Here is a 14,511-nt window from a genome sequence, read left to right on the forward strand (position 1 = left end):
ACGTTGCTTGGATGGCAACATATGTTGCTCCAAAAGCTGTATGTACCTTTCAGCATTAATGGCGCCTTCACAGATGTGTAAGTTACCCATGCCTAGGGCACTAATACACCTCCATACCATCACAGATGCTGGCTTTTCAACTGTGCGCCTGTAATAGTCCGGATGGTTCTTTTCCTCTTTAATCTGGAGGACACGACGTTCACAGTTTCCAAAAACAACTTGAAATGCCGGCGGCGTTTCTGGGTGTTGTTGATAAATGGCTTTTGCTTTGCATAGTAGAGTTTTAACTTGCACTTACAGATGTAGCGACCAACTGTAGTTACTGGCAGTGTTTTTTTTTAAGTGTTCCTGAGCCCATGTGGTGATATCCTTTACACACTGATGTCTGTTTTTGATGCAGTGGGATCGAAAGTCACGGGCATTCCAATGTTGGTTTTCAGCCTTGCCGCTTACGTGCAGTGATTTCTCCAGATTCTCTGAACCTTTTGATGATATTACGGACCGTAGATGGTGAAATCCCTAAATTCCTTGCAATAGCTCCTTGAGAAATGTTGTTCTTAAACTGTTCGACAATTTGCTCACGCATTTGTTCACAAAGTGGTGACCACCCTCGCCCCATCCTTGTTTGTGAATGACTGAGCATTTCCTGGATGCTGCTTTCACACCCAATCATGGCACCCAAATTGTTCCAAATTAGCCTGTTCACCTGTGGGATGTTCCAAATAAGTGTTTGATGAGCATTCCTCAACTTTCTCAGTCTTTTTTGCCACTTGTGCCAGCTTTTTTGAAACATGCAGTCAAATGAGCTAATATTTGCAGAAAATAACAAAGTTTTCCTGTTTAAACGTTAAGTATCTTGTCTTTGCAGTCTATTCAATTGAATATAAGTTAAAAATTATTTGCAAATCATTGTATTCTGTTTTTATTCACGATTTACACAACGTGCCAACTTTCACTGGTCTTGGGTTTGTACTTTGTAGATGCACTGCAGGACTGCTTCTAAAATGCTCGGAAAAAGCGGTACATGCTTGCTGTATGTTTCAAAACACCAGTTTGCGGTAGATGAGTGTCTCCATGGTGAGAACAATGTGGTTCAGGCAAAAACCTCATTTAAATAGGGCGGTTTGGACCAGTCATCGATTGCACACGCAATCTTGGTGGATCACACGCCCACTAATGGTGCACACAGTTTTATAGTTTGCACACACTGTTTATCACATGTTATTTGAATCGTAGTGAATTAGACCAAATATCTATAACTTTCTTAAAAACTAAATGTGTCTCCTTGATGTGAGAGAATTGTGTTATTTTTAGTCATTCACTGACATTTCTTTGACACCACGTTCCGCCTCATATGCCCGGGATTTCACCAGACATGCCGTAGGCGCTGCCATCTTCAAATCAACGTTTCACTGTCAAAAAGCTTATCCACCCCTCAGTCCCTAAAATCTGTCCCCAAGGGTTGTTGAAAAGCCAGGGTTGACAATATGGCAATTTTGTCATTTAGATCTCAAAATGACCGGAAGCCACCACTGTTATACATCGGGATACGAGTGGCGGAGTGTGGAGGGGGGCGTGGCCTGCGGGCCTGCAGCGAAGCGGGGTGTGCCAGAACAGGCCTTGAAGTCGGCGACAGGTGCGTAGATGGCCCACCTCGGCCTTTATATCTAATCACATGTCGCTCTGTATAAGCAGCAAACCGGGAGGAGAGACGTTGTTGGAGCTGGAGGGCAGCTGGAGTGAAAGCGAGAGCGTGACGGACACAGAAAGACAATTGCTGAAAAGCAAGACAGAGACTTTATTTGGGAAAAATAAATATATATTGTGAACCTGAACCGGGCTCTCATGATGATGATTGGTGGTCCGAAGAACCCCCTGGAGGGCAACCTCCACACGCAGCTTGCAAAGTTTTTCGGGATGCAAGCTGTCTTTCCGCAAATTGTTATTATGCTTTAAGTTACGAGTAAAAAGCATATATGAAATTGATTAACAAAACCCAAAACCAGTGAAGTTGGCACATTGTGTAAAGCGTAAATTAAATCCTTTTCAACTTATATTCTATTGAATAGGCTGCAAAGACAAGATATTTAATGTTGGAACTGAGAATTTTTTTTTGTCTTCTTTATTTTTTTTTTTTAATATTAGCTAATTTGGAATTTGATGCCCGCAACATGTTTCAAAAAAGCTGGCACAAGTGGCAAAAAAAAATGAGTAAGTTGAGGAATGTTCATGAATCACTTATTTGGAACATCCCACAGGTGAACAGGCTAATTGGGAACAGGTGGTCTTTTTCATGGACGCCCCTGCTTATTTAAAGTTAAAGTTAAAGTACCAATGGTTGTCACACACACACTAGGCGTGGCGAAATGTGTCCTCTGCATTTGACCCATCCCCTTGTTCACCCCCTGGGAGGTGAGGGGAGCAGTGGGCAGCAACGGTGCCGCGCCCGGGAATCATTTTTGGTGATTTAACCCCCAATTCCAACCTTTGATGCTGGGTGCCAAGCAGGGAGGTAATGGGTCCCATTTTCATAGTCTTTGGTATGACTCGGCCGGGGTTTGAACTCACAACCTACCGATCTCAGGGCGGACACTCTAACCACTAGGCCACTGAGTAGGTCATTTCAGCAAGACAATGCCAAGCCACGTGTTACAACAGCGTGGCTTCGTAGTAAAAGAGTGCGGGTACTAGACTGGCCTGCCTGTAGTCCAGACCTGTCTCCCATTGAAAATGTGTTGCGCATTATGAAGCCTAAAATATCACAACAGAGACCCCGGACTGTTAAGCTGTACATCAAGCAAGAATGGGAAATGATTCCACCTGAGAAGCTTCAAAAATTGGTCTCCTCAGTTCCCAAACGTTTACTGAGTGTTGTTAAAAGGAAAGGCCATGTAACACAGTGGTAAAAATGCCCCTCTGTCAACTTTTTTTGGTACCATTAAAGTCAAAGTTAATGATTTTTTTGGCAAAAAAAATGAAGTTTCTCAGTTGGAACATTAAATATCTTGTCTGTGCAGTCTATTCAATTGAATATACGTTGAAAATGATTCGCAAATCATTGTATTCTGTTTTTATTTACAATTTACACAACGTGCCATCTTCACTGGTTTTGGGTTTTGTTTAAAACTGTTTTTTTTTTTTTTTTGTAGTAGGAGTTGTGTCACAGAACCAATTAAATGCATATTAAATTTTTCCTCATCAAATCTTGCTCCTTGTAAATTGTGTTAATGTTCTGCAGTTTGTTTTTTGTTTATTCTCCTGAGTTTTTGTTATGTTATTATTGTTATAGTTCTGCAGTTTTCTTAGGTAATCTAACCTTGGGGATTTATGGTTGTAAACCTACAACTAAGGAAACAAAACAACTTTGATTTCACCAGACGTGTGTGTGACCTGTTTTTTGATAAGCAAATGCAATGATTATTAACCAACAAACATTATTGTTGAATTATACTTTATTAGGCAACATTTCATCAAACAACAAATCAGTAAAAGTCCAAATATGCCCTGATAGTCAACGCCACTGATTTGGTTGATTATACAGTAAAAGAGTCATGTTTACTTTGGTGCATTCAAATAATATTCAAGATGGACAAAAGTATTCACACCCTATGCTTGATATATTTTGAAATATTATAGATTATATTAGCAATGTTTGCACTCCATGATTGGCATGTAATTTAAATCCAGTTAATGTACAATTATATATTTTTGCAGCCTATGAAAGTTACACTGTAGTAATACCACATGTTATTGATTTTAATGAGAAGAAGAAACAAAAGCAAATTCTCTCATCAAAACCCTTATGTTTTAAAGACACTTTAAACTTAACTTTAAAACATGTCCCAAAAAAAACGTGTGTAGTCCCTGAGAGAGGATCACTAGCCAGGGTCTGTGGAAATTGCACCAGGTGGGTGTACGGTATGATCTCAAACTAATAGGTTCTAGCTTTGCACCACAAAATGTAAGGATAATACATAGAAAAATATCGAACATATTTAAATGAGTTAAATGTTTTATTTGTTATGGTGTTTGGGGATTTTTTATAATATCCACAAAGTTCAGTTGTCATGATCTGTGGTCCGGATCAGGCTTTGTGTTTTCGGTTAGTTTTGGACTCCTTTAGTTCCTGTTTGTGCACCTGTTTCTAACCAGAGACATTATTTAAGCCTGCCTTTGCCAATATGGCTTCTTTGTTTGCTTCATGCAACCTGTCAACGTAAGTTCTCCTAGCCAATGGTAAGTGGTAGCCTTGTCGACGTAAGTTTTGCTTGTTTCTAGTCCATGCTAAGTGGTAGCTTAGTTTCGAGTGCGATCAGCACATTATTCCTTTTGCTTGTTTTCTGTTTTTGGTACTTCGCGTTATTTTTGAGAATAAATCATGTTCTTACCCGCACGCTTTGTCCGGAGTGGTCCGTCTGCATTTCGGGAGAACGAACCCCGCAGTAAGCTGCGAAAACCCCGTCGTGACATCAGTGAGCAGGTTAAGTGTGACCATGTATAATGACATTTATGTTCGTTACGCTTCTTTTTTTTTTTTTTTTTTTTTTTTTTTTTTTTTTTTTTTTTGCATCATGACTAGGGAAGGTTGTGTGGATCGTGTCATATTAGAATATACTGTGTTTCAAAGACTTAGTTAATTTGAGCGTAATTGATCTGATTTACTTAAAATGCCCACGGGCCTTAACTTGGACACCCCCGATTTAAACTAGAGTTTCAATGACTAATGACATTTGGAGCTTTGGATGGTTCAATTTGATTAAACACATCACACCTTAGGAATATTAAAGAAACCAAATGGAACCTCCTTAAAGGGGAACATTATCACAATTTCAGAATGGTTAAAACCATTAAAAATCAGTTCCTAGTGGCTTATTTTATTTTTCAAAGTTTTTTTCAAAATTTTACCCATCACGCAATATCCCTAAATAAAGCTTCAAAGTGCCTGATTTTAACCATCGTTATAAACACCCGTCCATTTTCCTGTGACGTCACATAGTGAAGCCAACACAAACAAACATGGCGGAAAGAACAGCAAGCTATAGCGACATTAGCTCGGATTCAGACTCGGATTTCAGCGGCTTAAGCGATTCAACAGATTACGAATGTATTGAAACGGATGGTTGTAGTGTGGAGGCAGGTAGCGAAAACGGAATTGAAGAAGAAACTGAAGCTATTGAGCCATATCGGTTTGAACCGTATGCAAGCGAAACCGACGAAAACGACACGACAGCCAGCGACACGGGAGAAAGCGAGGACGAATTCGGCGATCGCCTTCTAACCAACGATTGGTATGTTTGTTTGGCATTAAAGGAAACTAACAACTATGAACTAGATTTACAGCATATGAAATACATTTGGCAACAACATGCACTTTGAGAGTGCAGACAGCCCAATTTTCATCAATTAATATATTCTGTAGACATACCCTCATCCGCGCTCTTTTCCTGAAAGCTGATCTGTCCAGTTTTGGAGGTGATGTCAGCAGGCCAGGGAAGCTAGGGTCGATAGGGGGTTTAGCTCGCTCGTCTGCGGGAACAAACTGCCGCCATTGCTTGCCGTGCTACCGAGGTCCTTTGTCCCTGAATTGCTCACACACTCCGGCAGATTCAATGGGGGGTCTGGCAGCAGATTTATTTGACTTTATCGTTGGAAATGCATCTGCTTTGAGTGTCGCAGGATATCCACACATTCTTGCCATCTCTGTCGTAGCATAGCTTTCGTCGGTAAAGTGTGCGGAACAAACGTCCAATTTCTTGCCACTTTCGCATCTGCGGGCCACTGGTGCAACTTGAATCCGTCCCTGTTCGTGTTGTTACACCCTCCGACAACACACCAATGAGGCATGATGTCTCCAAGGTACGGAAAACAGTCGAAAAAACGGAAAATAACAGAGCTGATTTGACTCGGTGTTTGAGAAAATGGCGGATTGCTTCCCGATGTGACGCCACGTTGTGACGTCATAGCTCCGAGAGCGAATATTAGAAAGGCGTTTAATTCGCCAAAATTCACCCATTTAGAGTTCAGAAATCGGTTAAAAAAATATATGGTCTTTTTTCTGCAACATCAAGGCATATATTGACGCTTACATAGGTCTGGTGATAATGTTCCCCTTTAAAGAAAAGCTTAAAACTGATACATCAGACAAGGGAGACCGATTTGTACACCCTTGATTACAAAAACATAAACATAAACAATAGAATCATGAGACATGTGCAATGATAGTGGAGGGTATTCCCAGTTGCAGTCCCGCAAGTCTGTAGCTCATCTGTTGACAAACAAAGGCACAAACAAAACACACTTACTGTATGGCAATAGCTTTTGAATATTTTACAATTGGCAACCTGATAATTATTGATGTATTTGTCTGTTCAGTTCACTTTTTGAGTCGCTGGCACTAGCATCCTACATGCAGCACAATCACTCGATTAACAAACTAGATAAGACTAAAGTCGGACAAGATAGCATCTGCAACAACTTAAAATAACACCAAAAAAAATGCAATTGCTACCAAAATTGCGTGTGAATGCTGAAAAGCTGACGCTGAAGTAAAAGGCCAGACTGGCCAGATTGTGTCGGGTAAGACAAATATGACTCTTCGATGTATCCCTTCAAAATTAGTTACAAAAGCTAGCATGCTAAAGTTAGTGTTTAGTACCAAAATATGACTATAAAGTTTATACCTGGAAAATAGCTAAAAAAAAAAGAAAAAGGAAGCTAACATTGCTAATGTTAACATTCTAACTGCGTCAAGTACCAATAAAAAACACTCTGAGGTATATACCTGTAAAATTAGTCAAAGAAGTTAGCATGTGTCATTGGAATTCACGATTAGAGGAAAAGCCTACCGTATTTTTCGGATTATAAATCGCTCCGGAGTATAAATCGCACCGGCCAAAAATGCATAATAAAGAAGAAAAAAACGGAAATGTATTTGATAAAAGCCAACACCAAGAATAGACATTTGAAAGGCAAATTAAAATAAATAAAGAATAGTGAACAACAGGCTGAATAAATGTACGTTATATGAGGCATAAATATGGAACTGAGAACGTGCCTGGTATGTTAACGTAACATATTATGGTAAGAGTCATTCAAATAACTATAACATATAGAACATGCTATACGTTTACCAAACAATCTGTCACTCCTAATCGCTAAATCCCATGAAATCTTATACGTCTAGTCCCTTACGTGAATTAGATAAATAATATTATTTGATATTTTACGGTAATGTGTTAATATTTTCACACATAAGTCGCTCCAGAGTATAAATCGCACCCCCCGGCCAAACTATGAAAAAAACTGCGATTTATAATCCGAAAAATACGGTAATTGCCATTTTTCTCTTCAAAATTGCAATTCCATTTGTGATGTTTATATGATATACATTTTAATGCATAAAAACTGCGAAAATAACGAGTGAAGGAAGACATGTTACTTTTAGACTGGCAATCAACATATTCTTGTCTGAAGGTGCTACACACTAGAACGATATGCAATAATCTACTTTCAAAAATGTTTGGCTTCATGCCACTGGTTCTTAACCTGGGTTCGATCAAACCCTAGGGGTTCGGTGAGTCGGCCTCAGGGGTTCGGTGGACACACCCGCCTCATCGTGTAAATAAAAAAACTTCTCCCGATCGGCGTCTTATGGATACCCCCAAACAATGTTCCCTCTAATTTTCCATATGCGTGAGCAAACGCAAAAACTCCTTGAGGATTCAGTGGAGCACATGTGAGCTACGTCAGACGTGCACACTGTGGCCACATCTGTCCCAAACCTGACTAAATAACAAGTTAAATGTTTTATTATTATAATCAAACGACAACAGTCATGTCCATATTTTCTAATATAAGTGTTTTGGCCCACTTACAATGACAATAACAAAAAATATTGTTTTTTATGAGCTGTGTACTAGTATTGTATGTCTGGGTGGGGGTCCTGCTTTGGAAATAATTTGCACCCCTTTCAGATATTGCATTTAGTTCCCACTAAAACATTCACATGTTGCACAATGAGATGTAAACATGGGATCAAGTGTACATTCCTGTAACTTTCTGTTTATAAAAAAATATATTGATTAGTATTTCTTTAATATAATAACATCATTTCCAGGTGACAATAAGCAACATGAGGCATTATTTAGAGTTTGTTTTACCTGAAACCTTCTGTATATTTGGTATCAGTTTGTTCCAAAAATAACACTCTTTGGCGCTCATCATCCTCCTTGTTTCGGAAAGGTTCGAGTTGAGCGTGACGTACTCCTGGTTCTCAGAGGTAAACAAAGGCCATGCAGCCCCATCAACTCCTGGATTGCTGAACAAAGCAGAAAAAAGATTTGACACATAAAAAAAAAATACAGAGGCTCAGATGCAGACTTTGAGTCAGTACACTTCTGTAGGACAACTACAAAACCCAAAAAGCAGTGAAGTTGGTACGTTGTGTAATTCGTAAATAAAAACAGAATACAATATATTAACTTATAATTTAATGGCAGCAACAAATTGCAAAAAAGTTGGCACAGGGGCATTTTTACCACTGTGTCACATGGCCTTTCCTTTTAACAACACTCAGTAAACGTTTGGGAAATGAGGAGACACATTTTTTAAGCTTTTTAGGTGGAATTATTTCCCATTCTTGCTTGATGTACAGCTTAAGTTGTTCAACAGTCCGGGGGTCTCCGTTGTGGTATTCAAGGCTTCATATTGCGCCACACATTTTCAATGGCCAGTCTAGTACCCGCACTCTTTTTATATGAAGTAAAAGGCTTGGCATTGTCTTGTAGAAATAAGCAGGGGCGTCCATGAAAAATACGTTGCTTGGATGGCAGCATATGTTGCTCCAAAACCTGTATGTACCTTTCAGCATTAACGGTGCCTTCACAGATGTGTAAGTTACCTATGCCTTGGGCACTAATACACCCCCATACCATCACAGATGCTGGCTTTTGAACTTTACACCTATAAAAATCCGGATGGTTCTTTTCTTCTTTGGACATCCACAGCGTCCAAATACAATTTGAAATGTGGACTCGTCAGACCACAGAACAATTTTCCACTTTAGATGAGCTCGGGCCCAGAGAAGCCGGCAGCATTTCTGGGTGTTGTTGATAAATGGCTTTGCAGTCTATTCAATTGAATATAGATTGTAAAGGATTTGAAAATCATTGTATTGTGTTTTTATTTACGATTTACACAACTGGTTTTGGGTTTTGTGAATGCAGGTGTACTGAATACACATACCCCGTCCTTGCAAAACTGGCCCAGTGTTTCAGGAGTCTCTTGGTCATGTTCACTTCACTCCTCGTATAACCCAAGTTGGCATTCAGTGGCATTCCAAACACAAATTCGATCTCGTAGCCATGCATGACGCCCATCCACGCCGGCCAAGGATTAACGGAAGATCGGTGGTCAAAAAAATAGAAGAAGGTTTTACCACCATGATGTGAGTACCTGTAGGGGGTGAGGACACAGGATCATGGAGTTGGTTGGTTTCTAGGGTATTTGTATATAGCAAATAGTACTTGATGTAACTATAAAAGGTGTAAAATCTTTAGAATTATCGTACAACCGTGCTTAATAACTGCAGTTTGAGAAACCCACGGATCAGCTCGCTAACTAGCTTAAATGCTAACATCCATCCATCCATTTTCTACCGTTTGTCCCTTTTGGGGTCGCGGAGGGTGCTAGAGCCTATCTCAGCTGCATTCCGGCTGATAAAAGATTAATGTCTTTCCCCATTAAGAAAGAACAAACCCCTAAAAAAAACACTAAAACTTTTAAAATTAAAATGGACAAAAATAAGCACATATAAACACTTAAACAAAAATCATATTTCCGGACTACAAGCCGCTACATTTTTTCCTAAAATTGAACCCTGCGGTTTATGAAACGGCGCGGGTGATTTATGGATTTTTCTTTGCTAACGTCCACAATGTTTTGTATTCAATAAATAGAGTTCATATTCCACCGATGGACAATGAAAAGGTGTGTTATGTTTTGTGCTATCGGCGCCGTTTTTTTGGACAAGTTGTCTCACTGCAGGTGCTGCGGGTTGACAATGTACTTCCTGTTTCGTGCCGGAAGTACATTGGTCCATAGGATTGTTCATTCCATACTCTCAGCAAACGTTTTAAAGTTTTACAGTATAACAAACAATACTTACTTACTAAACCGTCCCATGTGTGATGTTTGTAGGAGTGTTTTCATGCATATTTGCTTTAATATTGTAACGAATCAAGTGTCGCTAGCAATAGCGAATATGCTAACACGTTTACAAGTGTCTGTGTTAGTGTTATTAACTTACAATGGCATTCTTTTTGTATTGTTTCAGTTTCGTAAATTCACCTAAAAAGGTCACCGTGGAGTTATTGAGTCAGTTTAGCTGATTGGGGAGTTAGCTTCCGCAGCTGGTGGGTCCATGGCGATGACTTATGTTTTGTCTGGTCAGCCGTTTTACTGCAGTGTGACAGGTACCGTTTGGAAACAATTCAGGTTTGTGAATAAACATTTACAAATTGTTTCTGTGGGGGCAGGTAGGAGGAAAAGTCACCACCGCTGTCCATGGTACTGAAGCGGGCAGGGACGGGGCATGTGCTGATGGCGAGACACAGCTGGTACGTGTTAATCTAATCATCTGTTGTCTTTAACAGTAAGCGGTCGGGAGCAGAGAGAGAGAGAGGATTGGGAGTGACGGCAACGTTACGACATGCCGAAAAAAAATTTGAAACATTTTGTTAAACACATTAAAACTTTGTTAAACATGCACGCTTGGCTCTTGTGCCGTGTCTAGAGTAGAGCTGCTAGGAAGCGACTTCCACAGTTTCTTACCTGTAAAAATATGTGGTTTATAGGCTAGAACAATGTTTTTCAACCACAGTCTGGTGTGCCGTGGGAGATTATCTATCCATCCATCCATTTTCTACCGCTTATTCCCTTTTGGGGTCGCGGGGGGCGCTATCTCAGCTAATTTCACATATTTTGGTTAAAAACATTTTTTGCAAACCAGTAATTATAGTCTGCAAATGATGTGTTGTTGTTGAGTGTCGGTGCTGTCCAGAGCTCGGCAGAGTAACCGTGTAATACTCTTCCATATCAGTAGGTGGCAGCCGGTAGCTAATTGCTTTGTAAAGTCAGGTAAAAAGGTGTCTTATACTTAAACCAAAAATAAACAAAAGGTGAGTGCCGCTAAGAAAAGGCATTGAAGCTTAGGGAAGGCTACAAAGTAAACAAAAACAGAATGCTGGACGACAGCAAAGACTTACTGTGGAGCAAAGACGGCGTCCACAATGTACTTCAGAACATGACATGACTATCAACAATGTCCCCACAAAGAAGGATAAAAACAACTGAAATATTCTTCATTGCTAAAACAAAGTAGATGCGGGAAATATAAGACATGCAACTGCTACAGGAAAATACCAAAAAAAGAGAAAAAGCCACACCAAAATAGGAGCGCAAGACAAGAACTAAAACACTACACACAGGAAAACAGCAAAAAACTCCAAATAAGTCAGGGGGTGATGTGACAGGTGGTGACAGTACACCTACTTTGAGACAAGAGCTATAGTGATGCATGGTTGGTTATGGTTTGAATTCATATCCAACAATTGCGACAACGACTTTTTACTGTCAACTGAGTTTATGATTTCTGCCTTTGCTCAAAAAAGGTTAAAAAACACTGGGCTAGAATATGTAAAATATTTTTTTTTTCTTCTAAAATTGGGGTGACTTAAATACTAAATACTCTAGCTCGGAAAATGTGGTATATTGTGTGTTCATTTTAATTGTATTTTTTTTAAATAAAACTTGAACAATTCCAGTGTGTGCATCAGCACTTTTTGATCACATTTAATATTATCATGATAGTAACGATCGTCATATTTGTTGACAATAAAATTGTAATATCTTGACATTCCTACTTGACGACTTCTTTAAGCTTTAAATAATGACAAATAAGGAAGCAAGACCACACAAAAGAGCCTTAACATTTGCTGTTTAAAAATAGATACATAATACTTTAGTATTGTCCCGGCTTTCCTACAAAACAAATCCGACCCAAACTCCACAAGATTTACCCACGTCAATCCATTCCAGGTACGTGCAGTTACCTTTGCGCAAACTCCAGCAGAGGACAAACAAAATATTGGTCTCCAATCAGACTTCCAAGAGAGTCACGGTTTTTCATCCCGTTATTTTCATCTGTCCAATCTGTGTACTGGAAAATTGCTGCGTCTGCTGCCACAGAGCCAACGTCTGCCATAACAATCTGCAAACCTTCCATGAACTCCTTCCTGGTGATGAGACTCTCGCCGGTGATGCTAAATCCAGGCATTCCGTAGAGTAAAAAGTAAGTCCCTTCATCCCTGTTTAATCCAATCAACAATTCTTTCTTCGGAAGGTCGGTACTTTGCAGCAGCACCTGCCATGAAATTACAAAGAAAAAATTAGACTTTTTCAAACTCGTTTGTTTGAAACTCTTTTGTTCTGTTTATTCAGTTTTCAGGTTCCACACGGACTTCTACCTAAACCCCTCCAACTCCTTTAAGGTAGGGTCTTACCAGTGACAGTCAGATTTACAAACATATGAACCCTAAAGAGTATCTTATTCACCATTTGATTGGCAGCAGTTAACGGGTTATGTTTAAAAGCTCATACCAGCATTCTTCCCTGCTTGGCACTCAGCATCCAGGGTTGGAATTGGGGGTTAAATCACCAAAAATTATTCCCGGGTGCGGCGCCGCTGCTGCCCACTGCTCCCCTCACCTCCCAGGGGGTGAACACGGGGATGGGTCAAATACAGACGACAAATTTCATTACACCTAGTGTGTGTGTGACAATCATTGGTACTTTAACTTAACTTTAACTTTACACATACAAACTGTAGCACACAAAAAAGCGCATTTAATAAAAAAAAACGTTATTATGGTCTTACCTTTACTTACAAATGAAGTCCATGCGCCGCAACTAAAGCCTTCACTTAAACTTTCCACGTGCAAGATTGAATCTATTTAAAAAAGTGTAACCGAGGGTTTATAAATGTCGCCTATACTGTATGAAACTACAAAATAACAAACACGGAGGCTCCAGTTTACACGAGGACCACTTTATTTACCTTCTTTCAAAAACTTCCGCTCCACCCCGTGTCATCACTTCCGCTCTTAGCGCCTTCAAAATAAGAGCTCGAGGCATATACTGTATAACAGTGCATAGCAGGAACTTAACATCACAAAGAGGAAAGCCCATGAAAATAGGTTACAAAAGTTATTTAATAAGAAGCCAAAAAGTGCAAAAACAATAATGTTCGTGTTGGAGGAGTTGTGAATTAGGTACACCTGCAGTCTGCAGGTGTACCTAATGTTGTGGCCCTGCAGTCATTCACAACTCCTCCAACACAAACATTATTATTTTTGCACTTTTTGGCTTCTTATAAAATATTTTTTTTAAATAGATTCAATCTTGCACGTGGAAAGTTTAAGTGTGGGCTTTAGTTGATATAACAATTCTACGGCGGGGGTGCAGGAGGCGGGGCTACTGGAGCCTCAGCCAGTGCGTCTTTTGCAGCCGTTTTATGATCGCTCAGCACAAGAAATACGTTACACACATACAGTTGTTGACAAAATACACTGTACATTATATACCTCAGCTAACTAAACTATGGAAATGTATAATATAATTCATATAGCAATACAGTCTCACTGCACAGCAGGCCAGCAGTTAGCCGAGTCCGGATTCCATGTTGAGGCACTGAGTGACGTGCCTCAACTGGCTGCTGTTCACCGCACCGTCTCTTCTCAGTATTTGAACGGCAAATGTGAAAACTCAGCGATTTTGAATAAAAATAATCTAAAACTGGTGAAGTTAAATGGAAAATAACTTTATAGTATAATCACTGGATACATATAACAATTAAATTTTTCTTTTTTCTTTTTACATTGTTTTTCTTTCCATGATGGCAGGTGAGGCCCTGCCTCACCTGCCTCTAGTGACTGCACGTCACTGGGTCTTACCATGAATTGATTAACGTGGACCCCGACTTAAACAAGTTGAAAAACTTATTCGGGTGTTACCATTTAGTGGTCAATTGTACGGAATATGTACTGTACTGTGCAATCTACGAATACAAGTGTCAATATATCAATCAATCAAGTCTCTCCACTTTTGAATCTGGACATGATTTTACTGATTTAACCCCACCCGATGTATTTAATTTTAAACAATAGTGTTTTTCAGAAAAACTTTTTATAGTTGAATTCAACTCTTAAGATTAAGCTAAATCTATGGGTTAGGGTTAGCTGAGCTAATGGGAACACCCACAAATAAACAGATCTCATTTACGACTTTAAAGAAAAATGATAAAACACTCAGATAAAAAAATAAAAAATAAAAAACATGACTAAGTTTGAAGTTAAGTTTAGTGGTTTAGGGACGTCCTCAGATATTTTAAGTGTAGGATCTAGGCCCCACACTGTCTTATACTGTATAAGTTAATGGACACAATCAATAAATGGT

General features: G+C 39.5%; 1 protein-coding gene across 1 annotated transcript in view; it reads right to left on the bottom strand.

Moving 5' to 3' along the window:
- Nucleotides 1–5,831: 5,831 nt before the first annotated feature.
- LOC133572587 (cholinesterase-like) overlaps nt 5,832–14,511 on the bottom strand; it is a 31,932-nt gene continuing 23,252 nt past the window's right edge. The window contains exons 7-10 of the mRNA XM_061925402.2: nt 12,111–12,421; nt 9,244–9,453; nt 8,160–8,317; nt 5,832–6,265 (exon numbers count right to left, since the gene is read on the bottom strand). Coding sequence (XP_061781386.2) covers nt 6,171–6,265; nt 8,160–8,317; nt 9,244–9,453; nt 12,111–12,421 — 774 coding nt within the window. The 3' untranslated portion in view covers nt 5,832–6,170. The remainder of the gene's footprint in view (nt 6,266–8,159; nt 8,318–9,243; nt 9,454–12,110; nt 12,422–14,511) is intronic.

The sequence above is a fragment of the Nerophis lumbriciformis genome, linkage group LG30 (assembly GCF_033978685.3).
Source record: "Nerophis lumbriciformis linkage group LG30, RoL_Nlum_v2.1, whole genome shotgun sequence".
NCBI classification, from domain to species: Eukaryota; Metazoa; Chordata; class Actinopteri; order Syngnathiformes; family Syngnathidae; genus Nerophis; species Nerophis lumbriciformis.